The following is a 19,841-nucleotide window of genomic DNA, read 5'->3' as shown; positions in this document are numbered from 1 at the left end:
CAACAGAACAGAACAATACTCAAAAGCAAACAAAAAATACGTAATTTTGCACAAAATGTTTTTTAAAAAAGGGAAGGAAACCCTATGAGCACAGTTCCATCTATACTGTTACACACAATAATCCACCATCTAATAACACAAAGAAGAGCTGGTTGGGTTGCTATTCCTATCCCAAGGAAAAGTTTTGTGTTAGAACTACTGCAATTTTACTTGATGAACAGCTATTTTGAATGGAAGGAAGATTAGTTCATGCAACTAAACGGGACGTCCATGGGTTTTCCAGGGGCACCGGTCTACGCCAACACCTTCATGGCGAAATTTGAAAACAAGCACATTCTCCAGAACGTCGAATGGCAAAAAGGTTTGGTGTTTCTAAAACGTTTCATAGACGACATTTTTCTGATTTGGGAGGACAGTGAAGAAGCATTGAATCAAAACATTGGCTATTTAAACTCGATTGATGAACGTATTCAATTCACGAGCACCATAAGGAAAAGTGGGATCGCTTTTCTAGACACATGGATAGAGGTAGAGGGGGATCATTTATCTACTAAGATCTACAGAAAGGAAACAGATAAAAACAATGCATTGGAATTTGGTAGCTTTCATCCTCCATGGTTAATCAAAAACTTACCGTATTCACAATTACTCAGAATACAACGAATAACATCAGATTCAGCCATATGTGCGGCGACGATGGAAAAACAGAAAAATAATTACCTAGAACGAGGGTATCCAGAGAGTTTATTAACTCAACACATCCATCGAACTCAACAAAACAAGAGGAGTGATCTCTTACAAAAACGTTCTCCAACAACCAGTAATAGAATTGTGTTTGTGTCGAAATTTTCCACAGTCTCTGCAGACATTAAAAACATCATTAATAAACTATGGGAATTGCTTCAGGTAGAACCAGAGTTCAATGGTCTATTTCTTGCTAAACCTATGTATGCATACACCAGAGGACGAAATCTAAAGGAATACTTATGGGGGAGGAGCCTAGCTCGCGACCGAGATGGCCGCGTTTTAGCTCGGCTCCGTCCGGCCGCCTGTTTATCTTCATTTATCCTGTATTCCTCTTGCCCCGGGAAGCCCTCCTTGCTGTGTTTCGGTACTCCAGTCACTTAGCGGACACTTACCCGTTGCTCCGGTGATCCTGAGTGCTGTCGATCCTGTGCAGTGATCCCGCTCGGAGCCTCCGGGGCGGTCTGGCCGGGCCTCCTTGCTACGCTGGGCCGTGACGGAACATGTTGGTCGGCCCTTGCTGGCGCTGTGGAGCTGGACGCGGAGGCTGATGTGTGAATTGGCCGGCTGTGCCCCTTGACGGACCCGACTGGCCTGGGCCCAGAGGTACGAACGCTGCTCCTCGCGGGAGAGCCTACTCAATTGTCTGGTTGGGTCCCCCTTCTATTCCCCGGCCCGGCCATTTTGAATTTTTCCGCCCGGGCTCGGAGAACGGGGCCGGCGGTACGGGGGGACCGACGGACATCCTTCTTCTGGTGGCTCTCCTTTCTGCCTTGGGGCGCCCTGCCGCAGTCCGGCTGACCTCCTTTTGCTCTGGTGTTACCCCGGCCGGGGTTCCCGACGACCGGGGACGTGCTGGGCTCTTAAGATGGCGGCCTGCCCTGGGAGTCTTTGCCGGGCCCGGGCGAGCACTGGGGGCCCGCCGCATGGCCCGGATGTCGGATCTTGTAAAGAGTTTCCTGCGCTTCGAGTTGTCCTGGATGCACTGAACTCCTGGCGGACTACCGTGGCTGTGTCTGTCTCCACTGTGGGGGCGGACCCTCATTTTGAACAATGCGGGCCCCCGTCATCGGATTTGGCCTCCTCGTCGAGGATCGCGACTGATGTGCTCCTGGACTCTGTGCCCCCGGCGGGGACCGCATCCTTGGCTCGGAGAGTCTCCGACGCCCCCCGTTGTCCTGTCTGGTTGCCTCGGCCACTGGGCTGCGGTCCGCTTGTATCCTGGCCTGGCGTCGACGATCCTTCCAGTCTCTCTTCGCGTCGACTCCCCGACCGAGAAGTATGTTCCGGCCCGGCTGGGCCTGCCTCGTTCGAACTGTCCTTGGAACTCTGTCTGCAATACGATTGTTGTACTGTGTCTTTCCTGGATCTTCAATATTTTCTTTCCAGTTTCTTCTTTGGACTGCCGCGAAATTTTCTCCTGAGCCCTGTGTCCTTCATCGTTTGCTCTTTGTTTGTTCGGATGGTTACAACCTTGGACAAAAGTGGACAGGGCTGAAACGGCTTTTATATGCGGTAGTCTGGTTTCTTTGTTATGTGATTGACAAGTGCTGTTGTGATGTTCCTGTAATTTTATGGGACTCCTGAAACTTTTTCTAATATCGTTAACTTCCCATGGGCTATACCCTTCCCTTGTAGCAGGTGGCGGGATGGAAGCAGATGATACTGATTTTTCGCCCTCCCCCGTGTGCGTTGTTCCTTCCCTTCCCCTGCCCCCTCCCTTTTGTCTTTGTTTCTACCCTGTTCCTTTTCTTCTATATTTCGGGTTCTATTTAGGGCGACAGGCACGCTGCCGGGGGGTAGGCCATAGCCCTCTGCGGGGGTGTAGGGAGGGCTTGTGGGGTGGGTGGGAGGGTCTGTTGTTGTTTTTGGAGGGGTCTTTCTCTCCTCCCTTTTTTTTTCTCCCTATTTGGTTCTATGGCCCTTGTGTATCCCCTTTTTCGGGGCTCTGTATCGCCGTCTGTCCCCCGGGTGTCTTTCTGGTGTATTTTTCCGGTATTACAAAGATGGTGATTTGTTCTGTTTGTCTTCCTATTTTGTGGTCGATTTTGTACCGGAATTTTGTTTTTCCTGCTTTGTCACCTGGGGGCGGGTGGTTGGGTTGGGGTCCCTTCCTTTTCCTTTTTCCCCCTTTCCCTTCCCTCTCCCCCCCCCTTTTTGTGGGGTTTTCTTCTACTTGGGGGTGCATTTCGTATCGTTTTGGTATTTGGGTCCTTTATTGTGCTGATCGGTGGGACGGGTGGTGGCTGCGGTGGGCGGGCAGTGGATTGTGTGCACAATTGCTTTTCTTTCTACCCGTTGTTTTGCCCGGTACTTACTGGTATACCTCTGTCGTATTTATTTCTCCTGTGTCTTTAAGATCGCTGCGTTGCTGCCCGCCGCGACCCCGCCCCTCTGGCTTGTGTTATGGCCCGCCAGGCTCCTGACCTCCCAAACCCGTTCTTAAAAAAGAAAACTACCTTTCTATTTGTTTGCTCCTGAGATTGCTCTAAGATGCTTGCTCTTTCCCCTGATTTGTTGCCTTAGTATATTGTGACACCTGATATATGTCTCCTGCTGTTTTTGTTATGTGGTGGCCAGCCCTGGTGGGTTGTAGGCCCGTATTTGTGAGCTTTCTCTGTTCAATAAAGGTTTTCAAAAAAAAAAAAAAAAAAAAAAAAAAAAAAAAATAAAGGAATACTTATCCACAAAACAGACAAATTCAGTAGAATCAAAACCAGGGACAACGAAATGTGGAAACTGCATTCATTGTAACAATGTGATTAAAGGAGATATCATTTTACACCCAAGAACAGGAAAGAAAATTCAGATAAAACAGGCATTTGATTGTAACTCATTGCACATTGTGTACTCCATCAAATGTCCATGTGGTTTATTTTATGTTGGGAAGACGGACAGGAAGATGAAAACGCGATTATCTGAGCATAAAAGCAGGATCAGAAACAAAAACAGCACCTCTAGTTTGGCTGTACATTGGGGTGAAGCAAAACATACTATTGCCCAGGTGCAATTTCAAATAATAGAGCTATTCAAGCTACAACAAGGTTTGGACAATGTGAAAAGATTACTGCAAAGAGAGATCTTTAGGATCAAGAAATTGGATACACTTATGCCCAATGGGTTGAATGACAAATTGGTCATGGCATGTTTCTTATAGAGCAACATTGAACTTAGAATTCACAGTGACACTATAGCCCCTTTACCATCATAAACACTAAATGATGACACAAACCCATTGAGTAGTACACGGCCACATAACAATTGGCATAACATATGGTTGTAGCATTCAACACTGTTTATCCGTATGCTAAGCTCAGGAATGTCTTTTACTGTCTTAATATGTGAAACATGTAGGTAAGGTGTCGTTTGACATTGTTTTTTACCATGGTTGTTACGAATTTGAATATCAATGTGACAGATGAGGCAGAATGAGGATAACTAGTGGCTACGCTGTTCTTGGAACATCCATTATATGAGGCAGCAGATGAACTGCTGCATAGATCGGGACCTCGCGGGTCAGTTACCACATACACCAGCTAGATCATTTCCTTCATTCAAGCAAGCGTATAGAGATTGCCTCGTAAGGTTGGGCAACAGAAGGTTCCCGCATATACATGTGATGCAGTACAGTGGATGTGCGCGATAGTTCATACGCGTTATTTTAACGGATCCTGGCACGTTTTTTCAATTTGTACAGAATTAGAAATGTAATAGTGTGGAAACATTCTTACATTGCCAGACATCACGGTAGTCACACTGGAGGATAACCTATCCAATATGGCGAACACGTAATACGGCACAATTACGTAGTCCTTTCTTTAGTTTGTTAGTTCAATAATAGCGTAAGAGGCAAACGGCGTTTCGGCAACTAATGACACGTTGTTACCAGAGACAGTAATTGAAAAGGTAAGAGCAGTTAGTGTCAGCGGTGGGACGTTAGCATACTTTGTGAGCGGAAAGGCAGCGAAATTAATTTTGGGCTTCTTTTGAAGGTGGGCTACAAACCAAAGGAGAAGGAGAAAGGGAAATTGGTCGCATTGAAGAGTCGTTAGCAGTATTCCTTCCAAGGTAAGGGTAGGCAATGAGCAGTGGTACATGGCTGGTTTGTCAGTTTTGGTCTATCAGCATGATAACTACTGGAGTATTTGGTAATTGCAGGTAGTGGACGCACGTGTTATTGCGTAGCACGAGAGACACGACCACCGATTCAGCTGCACTACACTGACACGGCAGAGGTAGGCGTCTTACAGATTGAATGTCAGATTACGTGCTGGAACACATTGCAAGAAGGGACAGAATTGAAAGAAGTTTCAGGAAGCAACACCACCTCGGTCATCACTGTGAGAGGTGGAGGCTAATCACTGTGAGAGGTGGAGCAACGAGCCGTGAGACGAGGAAGGCGCAAAGGAGGACGCCGACCAAAGCGCCCGGTCCGAGACGCGGAGGCAATCCCCCCGAGGAAACCCCCCTGCCGGAAAATATCGCGGGCACGGTGGGAGTCTGTGCCGTGTTCCGGGCGCGGCTCAAACGCGGCTCAAACGCGCTAACAGCCGCGAGGGGTGCTCGGGCCACGGCCGGAGCCGCGAGCGTCCGGTAGCGGTAGTAGCCGCGAGTGGCGTTTTGGGTGCGGCCGGAGCCGCGAATTGGACGCGGCAGGAGCCGCGAGTGGCGCATTGGGCGCGGCCAGAGCCGCGAGCCCCTGCAGGACGCGAGTGGAGCTTTGGGAGAGCCCTTGCAGGACGCGGCAGCAGCCGCGAGTGGTGCTCTGGTAGCAAGCATAGCGCCTACAGCAACAAGCAACCAGCAGCAAGAGGCAGCCTAAGCCCGGATTGCCAGGGCGGGGTGCTAACAGTGCCTTGCATCGTGAGCCACGCTCACCCTCACCACCCTCAAGTTGATCTGCCATCCAACTGCCCCAGGTGAGAGCGACGCTAAACGCAATAACAGCCATGAGGGGCGCATAGGCTGCAACCTTGGTGAGAGCGACGGACAGGGAAAATTGATAGGCCCCTCTTCCGCCACAAAGCAAGAGGGGAGAGAGTGGACAGGGACAGAGCGTGGAGCTCGACAACAAAGTAACAGCCTACGGAGGACAGCAGAGGCTGGGTTCCTTGACTCAGTGCTGCTGCCAGCCAGAGGGAAGAGAAACCCCCGAAGGTCCTCGGCCACATGGGCCTCAAAAATAAGGGGCGATCACTTATGACCCCGGAAAAAAGCCCCAAGATGCAACCGCCAACCAACCCGTCACTAACCAGAGTCACGAGGAGCAAATCACTCACCGACAGCCTAAACGAAAAACCGCAAAAGGTAGACCAAAGGGGTTCGATCAGAAAATTCCTCAAGAAAATAGATCCCTTAAGCAGCAACCAAAATCCTAACCAGGGCGCTTCCCCTGATGTTCCACGCCCAGCCCGAGAAAACAGCACTAACCACCACAGTAGACTTTTGTCTCTGTCTTCCAGTAAATCTAAGGATCAGACTGTCACAGGTGAAATACATAGGACTAACCAGGAAATGGCAGCGAAGTCCAAGAACAGCCCTACCCAATGCAATCTATAAATCAACCCAGGGGTGGAACTCTATCTCCGCCCAAAGACAACGGGCCGGACATTACAAACCGCAAAACCATCGAAACAGCAATACCCACAGGAGGCCACACAGTAAGGACAACAGCTCAAATCCACCAGACTAATGACTTCGGCCCTCACCTTCAGCCCTCGGGGAAAAGCGACCCGCTAGATGAACCTAATCATCCTAAATCAACGGCCCCCCAGCCTGACGGCTCGGCCGCAGCGGCAGGCGATCCTACAATTTCACTTCTCCATAGTCTGGAACAAAAGATCGAACAAACCCTCGACCTAACACCAAACTTGTCATGGCCTTTGATGTCCCCATGGGCCCCTAACACAAAATCGCTCTATCTCGCCTGTAATAGCAGTGCGGAATTGACTCCAGAGAAATCATTCTTGACGGAGACTAATAGTGCCACCAATAAAGCTCTTCTATGGCAATCAACGAAGATGGAAGTGCAAATAGATCTCCTACAAGCTATTGCAGGCCGCCTAGCAGACATAAGCTTCAAGGTGGAGACCCTTGACGACAGGATCTCCGAACTTGCGTCCTTCCACCGGAGCGATTGCTCCTGTCGCTGCTCTACGCTCATCGAGAAATGGGCCTGCCTTCCCGAGGTTCTAGCAGATATAGTGAAACTAGCGAAAGGGGGCAAGGCGGTTCCAACCCATAACAAGCAAGAAGAACGGGAGAAGCACAACAGTTCCATCCCCAGGGAAACACAGCACCCTGTGGTCCCACTCGGACAGCAGAACACCGCCAACAATGGCAAAAGCGAAGAGCTTACAAATAACATACTAGAAAGTAGCCTAAAAGCGTCTAAAAACTTACAAAGCCCAAATCTCGGGGACGGTGATGTTTCCGGAACAGTCAAGCAGGAGCACAGCTCACGTGCAACAGATACGCAAGAAATATCATTATCAAGGAGAGCAAAAAAGAAGCTATAGAAACAGCAGAAAAAAACAAAGCTAAAAGCGAGACAAACCCAGCTATTGAAAATCAATCAACCGCCCCCAAAACCGGGCACAAAAGCAACCCAGCTGTATCCAATATTTACAGAAAAAAACTGGGGTAATAGGGCCTACCCAGCCGCCTCGATAACGGAAGCCCAACTCAAATTAACAACCCCCTTAAGGAGCTCCAAAGCAAATGGTCAAAAGTCACCAGAGAGGCAAAACCATCTCACCGATATCCACTCAACGGGCGGAAAACAACCACTTACTAGAGAATCGCCATCCCAGATAATTTTGGCAACAAAGAAGCAGCAAGGGATCACCTTAAACCAATTAATTCCAAACATGCGGATCCAGCTTGCTACCTGGATGAACAGCGGCCAAAACGTAAGGCCTCAAGGAAGCGCCCCCTCAAGCCATCAAGGAAGTGTAAACGAAGAGCCAACTTCAGCAGCGCCTGCTATAGAAAAGGAAGAAAGAGCACAAACGCCGGCTCCATTAGAAGTTGTCTATGAGGTGGTTTTCACACCTAGATTCCCGAGCACGGGAAACCACGACATCCTGAACCGGAGTAACATCTTACGCCTGTTTAAACATCTGGACACCCTAGACAAGATAGGCACTGGCGACATAGAATGGGTGAAATTCGAGAGCATGAAGGGGGACACTCATGGTGACTCCTCAGTGTTGGCTCTGAAGAACAAAGTATTGTAAATATGATAGTCTTTTGTAGCCAGATGTAGTGTAGATTAATAAGGTAGATTTATTGTTAAGATAGTTACATCAGTTAATTACAGGAAGATGGTAAATCCATATAACGCCCCACCAGGAGCAGCCTCTGTCCTGCTCAGCCTGCTACCAACTGACACTCCACAGCTCTCTCAGCACCCAACATTCCACGATCACATCATACTCTCAACATTCTAGACATCTTCAGGCACATCCACTCACACACTGGCTGAGCAGTAGAAAGGGAAACCATAGAGAAGGGAAATGCAGCAGTAGATTATAACACAAAGCAATACAACAAGCTGTAGTGAACAACACCACCCGATTTGCGGAATGGGGCATTGAAGTTCGGATCTTGCCGAATCCAAAATATCCACACGTACTGGCCCCCGAAAGAGGGAGAAAGGCCACTTGGTCGGTACTGCATGGGATAAACAGTCCGGGCCCTAAAGACAGAAACCAGACTGATAAAAGGGATCAATTGGGCATTAGAATTTCCTGCCAAAAAAACCAACGGGTCATCTGCACCATATCCCCCCCCTGACCAAACCGGACACGCAAGAAGGAGTACACAGCATTCCTAACCTGGACAAAAGCCAGCCTGCCAGAGGAGACGCCGAGCCCAGACCAACGTTAAAGCCGAATTTAACTATAATATCCTGGAACATAGCAGGGATCAGCAAAATCGGTAAAAACAAAAACCTGAAACAGTTTCTGGAAAGCGGAGACATAATCTGTTTCCAAGAAACGTGGGCCTTGTCCACCACTCCTCTGGCAGGGTACTACGAACATCAAATACCAGCCGTAAAAATGAATATCTTCGGTCGCCCAGCCGGCGGTCTATCCGTCTTTACAAAACATGAGTGTGCACTCACAGTCACCTCTATCAACTTGAACTTCCCCGGTTTGCAAGCTGTGCAGATAAGAGGCTTGAGTCTCAATAAACAGCCAATGAGCCTACTGGTAATAAACTGCTACATCAACCCTGCACAGACCTTAATGAAAGGCAAACTGGAGGCTCTGGCACAGAAACTTGAAGATCTGCTAAACAAGCACAAAACTTCCCAGGTCATCCTCGCTGGGGACTTCAACTTGAAAAATCTGGACAAAACCGAAACATCTCCTGGGGGCTCGGGCAGGGCAGACTCCCTGTACGATTTTCTAAACAATCACAAGCTGATATCCACCAACGAACTGATGAGAGCCCGCTCGACCGGATGGCAGCCCAAACCCACATTCCGGGACGTTTCAAGAATAGACTACATCATGATCAGCGAAGAGCTGGCGGCCAGAATGGATGAATTCGAAGTGGAAGACAGGAAGGAAAGTGACCACAGGCCACTAAGAGCAGCATTCCAGCTGGATGTACCGCCCGCCATCGTCTACCAATCCATCGGGAACTCAAGTGGGGAGGAGAAACACACTGTCCTGCGGAGGATTAAGTGGTCAGAAAAGATTAACAGTACACTTCAAATTTGGCTGGACCAGGCTCTGGAAGGCAGCTTACTGAGAGAGCCCTCACTCATAAAAGGATGGGAAAATATAATAGAGGATCTACAATCCAAGCTTGGGAACCCCAAACCCCAAAACCCTAGAATAGACCGGCCACATAGACCAGGAAGTACCCTCCCACAGGACATACGTGACCATAAAAGACAGTTGCGCAAAGCACTTGCAGACAAGAAAAGAGGTCGCCCCCAAACCGAGGGAGTATCGATTGCCTCACTGAGGGCTTCACTCAGGAAGAAGGTTTGGGAACACAAAAAAGCTGACACAGAAAGCAAGTGGCTCAAGGTCTTCTCCTTGCTTAAACAAAAGAACTCAGCACAACTCTGGAGATATATAAATCAGCTGAGCAACCGAGGCCCATCACGAGAAAATGGGATTGCAGAAAGGGTCTGGATACAACATGTGAAGCAGCTATATGTAACGGCCTCCCCACCAAGGGATAAAGCGGAGTCTGCAGAGCCGGTGCAACTGAGCGGCACAAAACCAGGAGCTCCAATTCCGTGCCCAGACAAGGCCCCGAAGGGAAATAGATCCCCGGACATCGTAGGTGATATTCTACCAACTTGGGTAAACACCCAACAGGTCATCAAAACCATCAAGAGCATGAGGAACGACGGGGCCCCGGGGCCTAACGGGATTCCAGCTCCGGTCTTCAAACAGGCACCGGAATTCTGGGCCAAACTCCTGACTCCGCTCATCAATTACTCCTTTTCGACAGCAACAATCCCTGAGTCCTGGAGGGGCTCCATACTCGTCCCAATCTTCAAAAAAGGAGATCGCCTAAAGCCGACAAACTACAGGCTCATCGCCCTGTTAGATCTGGAAGCTAAGGCTTACGCTCGCCTACTATTGAACGATCTAGAAAAATGGGTAGAAGAGAGAAACATAATACCCATGCACCAGACAGGCTTTAGGCCCCAGGCATCAACAATGGACAATGTCATGGCGCTCGCACACATTTCAGCCCAGGCAACATTGAAGAACCACCTCCCACTCTTTTGCTGCTTCGTGGACTACAGCACCGCCTTCGACAAAGTAGTCAGAAAACGATTATGGTGGAAACTAGAAAAGTGGGGCATCCCTCCAAATCTTTTGAAGGCAATAATGTCATTACATGAGGACACCTGGGTGAGGGTAAAAACAAGTGCCCGCACAGTCTCCCCCAAAATAAGCATAGAGAACAGGCTGAAGCAAGGGTGCGTGCTAGCCCCCACCCTCTTTAACTTATATACGGCAGACCTGGGAGAGGCACTAAAAGGCGCCAGCCTAATAGCCCCAAGATTAGGAACCGTGAGGCTTCCTGTTCTCCAGTACGCCGATGATACAGTCATACTGGACCATACGAAGGTGGGACTACAAAGAGCATTAAACGCTCTAAACAGCTCCAACATAGCAAACAACTTGACAGTTAACCAAGGGAAAACCAAGGTCATTATCTTTGGGCCCTACCAACGGAAAAAGAAAGCACAGAGGCAAATGGGGAACGATCTAATTAGTTCGGTGGCCTCATATAACTACTAAGGGGTCTGGCTCACGGAACGGGCCAAGGCGAACATTCATATAAACCAGCAGAGCTCGAAAGCCAATAAGGTCATCCACGCATTAAGACAACTCAGCCAGAACCTGTCTAGCCCTTCCGCCAGCCCTATTCTGATAGCCCTTAGAGCAAAACTTCTTCCAGCAATCAGCTATGGCCACCTAGCCTTCCCCGGGAAACTGGATACTCTTCTCAATCTTGCTCAGGCCAAGGCATATAAATCGGTGCTACAAATTCCAAAGCTGGCAAGAAAAACCAGGCTAAGACTGGAGCTCGGCCTTGCAAGACCAGACATGATATGTCAAGGTGAGACTATAAAGCAATATTTACTAATATTAAGGGCCCCGGCCAACTCTTTAAAATATCATCTGAGATCTATCTACGAGCAGCCAGGTTCGGAATGGCACACAAGGCTGGGAAAGGCAATACGAGTCTTGAAGATCGAGGAAGAAAGCATGCCGAGGCAGGACATCCCCCTGAGCGCATGGAAGAAAGCCATTAATAGACAAGTGCGCGAAACTTCCTTCGACCTTGACCACAAATCACTTCGCCGAAGCCCGCATTTGGCCCCACTAAATGACTCATATAGGGCAGGAACAGCTCAACCCTACCTAAGTGAGTCTCTCACAATTCCGACCAGACGCAAAATTCTATACATGAGGCTGACCATGCTGGGGATAGCTGATTTCAATTCCGTTTGGGCCCGAAACGGGGAATCCATAACGTGCAGATTGTGTACCTATAAGAAGGAATCCTGGCTGCACCTTCTCTGTTGCTGCCCAAACCTCAACAACGACCGCCGGCGATTGCTGCGCCCAATTTGCCTCAGCACGAATATTAAGTCTTGTAGCGAAGCATCAGCACTATGTTTGTCTAATACCAGCACAATGATCCTGGCAAGACTGGCGAAATTCATCCACCAAATCAGGCTGGCCTTAAAAGCTGTGGGCCACAGCGGACGGGATCCATTCACGCAGCTCCAATGTCAGCGTCCTATTTGCACGTCCCCTTCCAAGAAAACAACGCAACTAGTAAGAAACTCAATGCACCATCGATAGTAGCTTATACGCTCAACTGCAACAGACTAACTCCGAGGCACATAAGTTGGGGAACGGACAATCATGTGGGTCTTAGTCACTCGAATAAAATACTTAATTGCTAGTAAAGGATGGAACTAATCACAGTTCTGATTTTAGCACTAGCTTTTAAACTCAGTTTTTTTTAAGTATCTATTTTTTATATATACAGAAATTGTTTCATTGTTGATTTTACTGTAACGATTTTAATTAATTATACAGTCAATAAAATTGTCAAATTGTTGTGATATTTTTTCATGTTGTTGCTTCTATAGAACCGAGGTGGTCCGGAGATTTTTCATTGTAAAGGCAGTGCTTGGCACTAAGGTATTTGGTCAACAGCATTCAAAAACATTGGGCACCTCTATTAGATTCTGACACCCACTGGGTGATTTGGTGACGGTAACTTTTGGAACCATGCGCAAACTGCGTAAGAACTCAGTCTGATTAGGAGGCTGCGTGTTGGATATTCCTTGAGCGAGCACCCTCATTTTGCAACATGGGTCACATTGAATTCTGATAATTATGTAACCGTTTACTAGGTAATTGTTTCGACTGTGCAATCTTAACAGATTATTGCCATAAGCTTTTAATGATTTTTTCAGATTTTGCCCATGACGAAGGGACAGGAGTCCCGAAATGCATCGGGCGGGCTTCATTAATTGTTTTGTTTCCATTTTGTTGCTTTAACCTACAACTATTCACTTGAATGTATTGTTTGTTTACTTTTTTGAAATTCATGCAATTACCACAGTTTGCATAACAAAAATGTGTTTTTTCAAAATACTTGAGAAAATGAATTAAGCTACAATGGTTAAAAATTGTGTGATATGATTCATACATTTTGTGTATGTTTAACAGTGCAATTGAAATTGAGTACTGTTGAAATATTGTGAGTATTAACCCCACAGGCTGTACCAGTGTGAGTCCAAGTCGCCTTTTGGGACTTGGCCACTTTCATTATGGTATAAAGAAGCCGAAAGATTAAGGAGGCAAGTGAGAGTAGTACCTGGCAGTACAATCGATAAAGTGGGACTGCTGCATAGGACATTCCCACCATGCCCACGGCCGCTGCTGCAATATAAGTTAGCACAGTTTTATTTCGGCTCTTCCACTCCCGCTCCTGGCCACGAGTGAATGGGTTCCGCCCCTGCAAACCTCGCACCGGCTGCCATCGACACAGAAAGCCATGCAGCCTCCCTGTGTGTAAAGGGTCAGATCTGACACACGACTTCAACCACGGCCTACGGAAACTACACAGGCTTCCAATCCCACCAAGAAACCGCATCGTCCACATCCCCAGGCTGGGGGTGGGATGAATTGAGGCCGGAAAATAGCTATAACCACAAAAGTCCAAGAGAAACTGTCACCTTCGCACCATTGCCGGTGCCGCCATGTTCAAATTATTAGACATAGAAAAGAGACACCACAGAAAAAAACGTCAGTGGCCTGGCGTAAAACACTGAAGCGCGCAGGGTTTGTTTCTTTGTACGTGAGCACGGCTAATAATTGTAACACCCCGTTAAGAGAATGAAGAAACTGCCTAATAACGGCATATTTTTTCTCTTTGCATAGGTAATCCTTTTTGTAGCACCGATGATGCCCTATCAAGGGTGTTCTCATTCTTCTTTTAGTACAAGACTACCGTTTCTCTACACTAAACATGTCCGCCACTCGCATGCGCTGTCCACTTAATATGGGCGCCGATAGGTCACGGGAATTCGCAATAATTAATTCCATGTTTCGGTCTAGTTTTGAAGCTGTTTTTGTTGTGAAACTTTGTAGCGCACCCAGGTTGTCAGTTTATGATTGAGGGTGCAGAACGCAGTGCGAGACCAGGTAAGCTTTGTATTTGAGAATGTTTAAGTGTGGTACGTGAAATGCGCTGCACGAAGGCTTGGGCACGGCAACAGCTGTCACCCAGAAGCGTTTAGACACAATGCATCACCTCGTTCAGTTATGGTCCAAACCCTGCTACCGGCCATTGTCATTATCATTCCATTCACCATCGAGCAGCCTCAGCCAGGTAATCATCCTTCGTTTTCTCCCTACCCTCCAACCCCTTCCCTATCTATCATGTTGTTTCTTTGAAAAACAAATGCTGCCTTGAAACTGACTGTTGTATTTTGAAACTCCGCTCCCTAATTACATGTTATGACCAACACATTGGTAGCAGTAGTTCCCTGTCATAAACATAAATAAGAAACGTTTCCTCGTAAAGGCTGCTCATGGAAAAATTTAAAAAAACTACCTTTGAAGAGCCATCAATACACAAGAAATATATATATATATATATATATATATATTTTTGTATATATATATATATATATTTTTGTGTATATATATATGTGTGTATATATATATATTCACTGAAAAAACCATAGGTTATAGACCATATATAGTTAGGAATTAGCATTTAAAAAACCTTATTTTACTCACACAAAACCATTGAAATTCCATATATAGTTAGTTGCACTAACTATATATCGCGCACCTGCAATCCACTGCTGATCATGTCACATATTACATCATTCATGACATGGTCAGTGACATCACTGATGACATCACTGATGACATCTCAAATGACATCACTGATGACATCACTGATGACATCTCATTTGACATCATTCTTGTGCTAATACGATAAACCTCTTCAGACTCTAATATAACCTTAGATACACTCAGTGTATACAGACACTCACACACTTCCACTCATCCATGGAGTTACTCACACACCCAGTCAGTCATGCAAAGAAACAATCTCATCTCCATTTCTTCAACTATACAGTTAAACACACCTTACTTATTGAAACATATACTAACACATATTTACTCTCTTATACAATCCCTGATACAAGTTCACAATGATCGATACAACCACTCACTCATTCGGTGGCTCTCATGCACAGTTATTTATATATGCCAACTCTCACATGTACTGTGTTTTACATATGTACTTACTATGACATGTAGCATTGAGATATCCATTCACTCATCAATACACTCATGCACACAGTCAACTGCCCATGTAGCTGTTTCCACATGCACTCTTGAACTCATACACCTAGTGAATAAACTGTTCACACATCTATGCATAGAGTCACACACCTTCCAGCCACCCCCACACAAACTCAATCTCCCATAGAAATACTTGGGCAAGCAATTAATAACACATATAGCCTCTCGTATAGCTAATGATCAACACATGCAGCAGTTTACAGAACAGACATAATGATGCACAAATTAAGACAGTTTAGTCACTAACCCATGCATTCAGTGAGACACATTTAATCACTCACTCATACAGTCAGTCACGCACCTACTAAATCCTTCATCCAGACACTTATACATCCACTCATTCTTCAATATGTAAGATATATTTTAACTTTACAGAAACATACAGTCACTGGATGTTGTCATCAGTGATGTCATCAGTGATGTCATTTGAGATGTCATCAGTGATGTCATCAGTGATGTCACTGACCATGTCATGAATGATGTAATATGTGACATGATCAGCAGTGGATTGCAGGTGCGCGATATATAGTTAGTGCAACTAACTATATATGGAATTTCAATGGTTTTGTGTGAGTAAAATAAGGTTTTTTAAATGCTAATTCCTAACTATATATGGTCTATAACCTATGGTTTTTTCAGTGAATTTTCAAGGTTTTGTAAATGCTAATTCCTAACTATATATGGTCTATAACCTATGGTTTTTTCAGTGAATTTCAATGGTTTTTTAATAGCAAATATCATAAGCTGTCGAATGTCAAGTACGTGGTAAGTGAAAACATTTTCGTGTTTATGCACACTGATCTGCTTTGAATGGTGCCCCCCCCCCTCATTTCTATTAGGAGTACTCTCTCTTTGCAGATAGTGAAAGGTAGTTAACGCAGGTCTTTGCCCCCATTGTAATCCGTCGTGCCTGCTTCTCTCTCCATTTGATTGATTGTTATCCAAGTATTTACTGTTTTAGAATTAGTTCTCTTTGGTTCATTCTCTATTTACAAACAAACACAGAGTCGCAATACTCTGTTCAGTCTTTGCAGATAACGAAAAATCGTGTAAAAAAAAAAGAAAAGGAATCGAGCAAAATCAGTAGGCCACTAATGGGATCTCTTTTTGACCTCGCTAAAATAGAAACATTAGGAACAACCCCTCATGACAAATACAAAACTAGTGAGATGAACTGAACTCCACACAATGATGGCTGCAAAACAACTCGGCTCCGCCACCCACCCCGCCCAAAATAACGATAAAGAACGGCTGCCATGATTGGTTGCGGAATGACCACGACGGAGCTACGAAATGGTGCTGCTCTCATGCTAACCCCAGCTTTAGTCTGAAACATCCAGAAACACTGTAGACTACCAATTCGATCAGTTCCGGTAGCGCCCCAATGTAACCCGGTAGAGAAGAACTAGCTCTCCCCTCTTTGACTGATGGTTCTTGTTGCCTGTCCCTTCTGTTGTCATTTAACAGAACTATTTAGCCTGCTGAAAGGGGTTGTGTTCCGACCGCTGGTTGGTGGAGACATTTTGACTATATTCTGTACCTGCGTTGTCGCGTAATGCGTCATATGACGCGCCGCGTTAGCGCATCCGGAAGTCATCTGGGGCGCGCAGCGCGTAACGTAAGCATAACAAGTCATGTGACTTGTTAATAAAACTTTTCATTGGTTCATTTTACTTTTCTTATTGTAATGATGAAAGGCTTGGTCATATGACCTAAAAATTACGCTTTTCATTACTTCCGAACATTATTTTTTCTTAAATATATGTTATAATGTTCCAGGCTAATGTACTTTCCCGGAAATTTTACAACTGTCCTGCAAGTAAAATATATTCTTTTTTCGAGAAAAAGAGCGTTTCTTCGTCCCATGACGGAGCCGTTGAGCAAAAGAGGGTCGACCTGCTGTCTTAGTCGCCGATACGCCTGAATATGAGATTCTTATCGATCACTTTATGTTGCAGGAATAGAAAACACAACAGCCCTTGACCATTTATCTTTACTGCGTTCCTTCGTATTATACCTTTTACCCTTCATGTAATTGGTCTGCTTTATTTCACTTGCCTTTTAATGATTCTAAAACAGTCACTATTATTAAAAACTTTACCAATGTATATACTACTACCATGTTTTCTTTTAAAAACCTTTATTGAGAAAATTTCATTATACAAATACGAGCCTATAACCACGTGGGCCTGCCACAGAGCAAACTGTAATCGTATATGATGAATAGACATTTACACTGTAGAGGAACGTAACGGGCGGGCCATTAGGTTGCAAGAACTAAGGTGTCTAACAGTTACGGAATCGGTGGACGTACATTTTATAATTAAAATACGACAGGGCCAGTTACAATAAAATTATCTAGATATACATTTGCGGGCAAGTACCATGGGTGACGTTAATTCGAACTTTCAACAGTACAGTAATCAATAACACATCAGAACTTAATATCAATAGGGATGTCGAAATATTCAATCAATTCTCGTCCCCGCCCGCCATGTGCTTCAAAACTGCATACGTATCTCGTGATTTCAAGGTTCTGCAACCAGTACACAACAAGGAGTTACGAGTCCCATTTATTCTGGCGCCATTTTGGGCGAGGACGGGCAGGTCCAGGATATAGTCAAAATGTCTCTACCAACCATCGACTATGATGATCTTCATATGCTGTATTTATTAGAGTAACACTCATCTGTCCACATGAAATTAATTTGCCACAATCTAAACATGTCATTTTAATCTTTCCAAAGTTCTTCTAAATATTTGGGACCGTTTCCCTTGCCTCTGAAGCTCTCAGTGCCACTTCTTTGATGAATGTACTAGCAGGTCAGGGGTTCTCCTCCAAATCTCTCTTTTATGCAGCACTATAATTAATTGGTGCCACCTCTCCATATGACGATGCATGGTATAGTTACCACAACTATATTTTTTTTCGGTTCCTCTGGAGAGTTCATCGTGGCAGATGAAGCGTGTAACGTACCGGGCATTTACCTTTTTTTGCATGTACAGGAAAGGAAAAAAAAAATCGAGCGTCCGAGTTCTAAGGTGTCGCAGGGCCATTTTGGTGGACCAGGCCCAAATCCAAAGAACGGCCATCTCACAGGCTAATGGGGCGACCCACGCCGAGTTTCAGCATTGTAGTATGACCACACAAGTACAGCAACTTGCTAGACATCACCTCGGTGCCATCCGGATCTCGGCGCCCCACTGCAGATGAAGTGCCTCTCAACTATGAAACCACCACGGTGACATCCGGATCTTGGCGCGTTGTGCTGCCTTCGGCCTATTCGCACATCGGTCCGCTACTGACGCCATCTCACAGGCTAATGGGGCGACCCACGCCGAGTTTCAGCATTGTAGGATGACCACACCAGTACAGCAACTTGCTAGACATCACCTCGGTGCCATCCGGATCTCGGCGCCCCACTGCAGATGAAGTGCCTCTCAACTATGAAACCACCACGGTGACATCCGGATCTTGGCGCGTTGTGCTGCCTTCGGCCTATTCGCACATCGGTCCGCTACTGACGCCATCTCACAGGCTAATGGGGCGACCCACGCCGAGTTTCAGCATTGTAGGATGACCACACCAGTACAGCAACTTGCTAGACATCACCTCAGTGCCATCCGAATCTTGGCATCTCAACGCCTAGTGGTATCTTCCATACAAAAAATATTGTTACGCTGCCTTTGGCCCCATTCGCACATCAGTCCGCAACTTAGACACCACCTCGGTGCCATCCGGATCTTGGAATGTCAGCACCTTTTGGTGTCTTCTCGTCAGAAAATATTGTTGCGCTGCCTTTGGCCCCATTCGCACATCAGTCCGCTACTGACGCCATCTCACAGGCTAATGGGGCGCCCCACGCCGACTTTCAGCATTGTAGAATAACCACACCAGTACAGCAACTTGCTAGACATCACCTCGGTGCCATCCGGATCTCGGCGCCCCACTGCAGATGAAGTGCCTCTCAACTATGAAACCACCACGGTGACATCCGGATCTTGGCGCGTTGTGCTGCCTTCGGCCTATTCGCACATCGGTCCGCTACTGACGCCATCTCACAGGCTAATGGGGCGACCCACGCCGAGTTTCAGCATTGTAGGATGACCACACCAACTTGCTAGACATCACCTCAGTGCCATCCGAATCTTGGCATCTCAACGCCTAGTGGTATCTTCCATACAAAAAATATTGTTACGCTGCCTTTGGCCCCATTCGCACATCAGTCCGCAACTTAGACATCACCTCGGTGCCATCCGGATCTTGGCATCTCAGCGCCTTGTGGTGTCAGTCAGAAAATATTGTTGTGCTGCCTTCGGCCTATTCGCACATCGGTCCGCTACTGACGCCATCTCACAGGCCAACGGGGCGCCCCACGCCGACTATCAGCATTGTAGGATGGCCACACCAGTGCGGCAACTTGCTACACACCACCTCGGTGCCATCCGGATCTTGGCATCTCAGCGCCTTGTGGTGTCTTCTACTCCGGAAATATAGTAGAAAATATTGTTGCGCTGCCTTTGGCCCCATTCACACATCAGTCCGCTACTGACACCATCTCACAGGCCAACGGGGCGCCCCACGCCGACTTTCAACATTGTAGGATGGCCACAGAAGTGCGACAACTTACTAGACACCACCTCGGTGCCATCCGGATCTTGGCGCGTTGTGCTGCCTTCGGCCTATTCGCACATCGGTCCGCT

The 19,841-nt window shown here is 46.6% G+C and overlaps 2 protein-coding genes across 3 annotated transcripts in view; one reads left to right on the top strand and one right to left on the bottom strand.

The window, feature by feature from the left end:
* The window catches only part of COX11 (cytochrome c oxidase copper chaperone COX11), a 121,559-nt gene extending 108,028 nt beyond the window's left edge, over positions 1-13,531 (bottom strand). Inside the window, exon 1 of the mRNA XM_078654419.1 lies at positions 13,129-13,531. Coding sequence (XP_078510545.1) covers positions 13,129-13,416 — 288 coding nt within the window. The 5' untranslated portion in view covers positions 13,417-13,531. The remainder of the gene's footprint in view (positions 1-13,128) is intronic.
* Positions 13,532-13,833: 302 nt separating this feature from the next.
* The window catches only part of STXBP4 (syntaxin binding protein 4), a 599,190-nt gene continuing 593,182 nt past the window's right edge, over positions 13,834-19,841 (top strand). The window contains exon 1 of one of the 2 annotated variants that reach the window (XM_078654416.1): positions 13,834-13,958. The gene's annotated coding sequence lies outside the window, so the exon portion shown is untranslated. The other variant, XM_078654418.1, reaches the window with a different exon arrangement.

Source organism: Lissotriton helveticus, chromosome 7 (assembly GCF_964261635.1).
Source record: "Lissotriton helveticus chromosome 7, aLisHel1.1, whole genome shotgun sequence".
NCBI lineage: Eukaryota > Metazoa > Chordata > Amphibia > Caudata > Salamandridae > Lissotriton > Lissotriton helveticus.
Note: the sequence above shows the minus strand (reverse complement) of the source record. Positions and strands in the feature narration are given on the sequence as shown.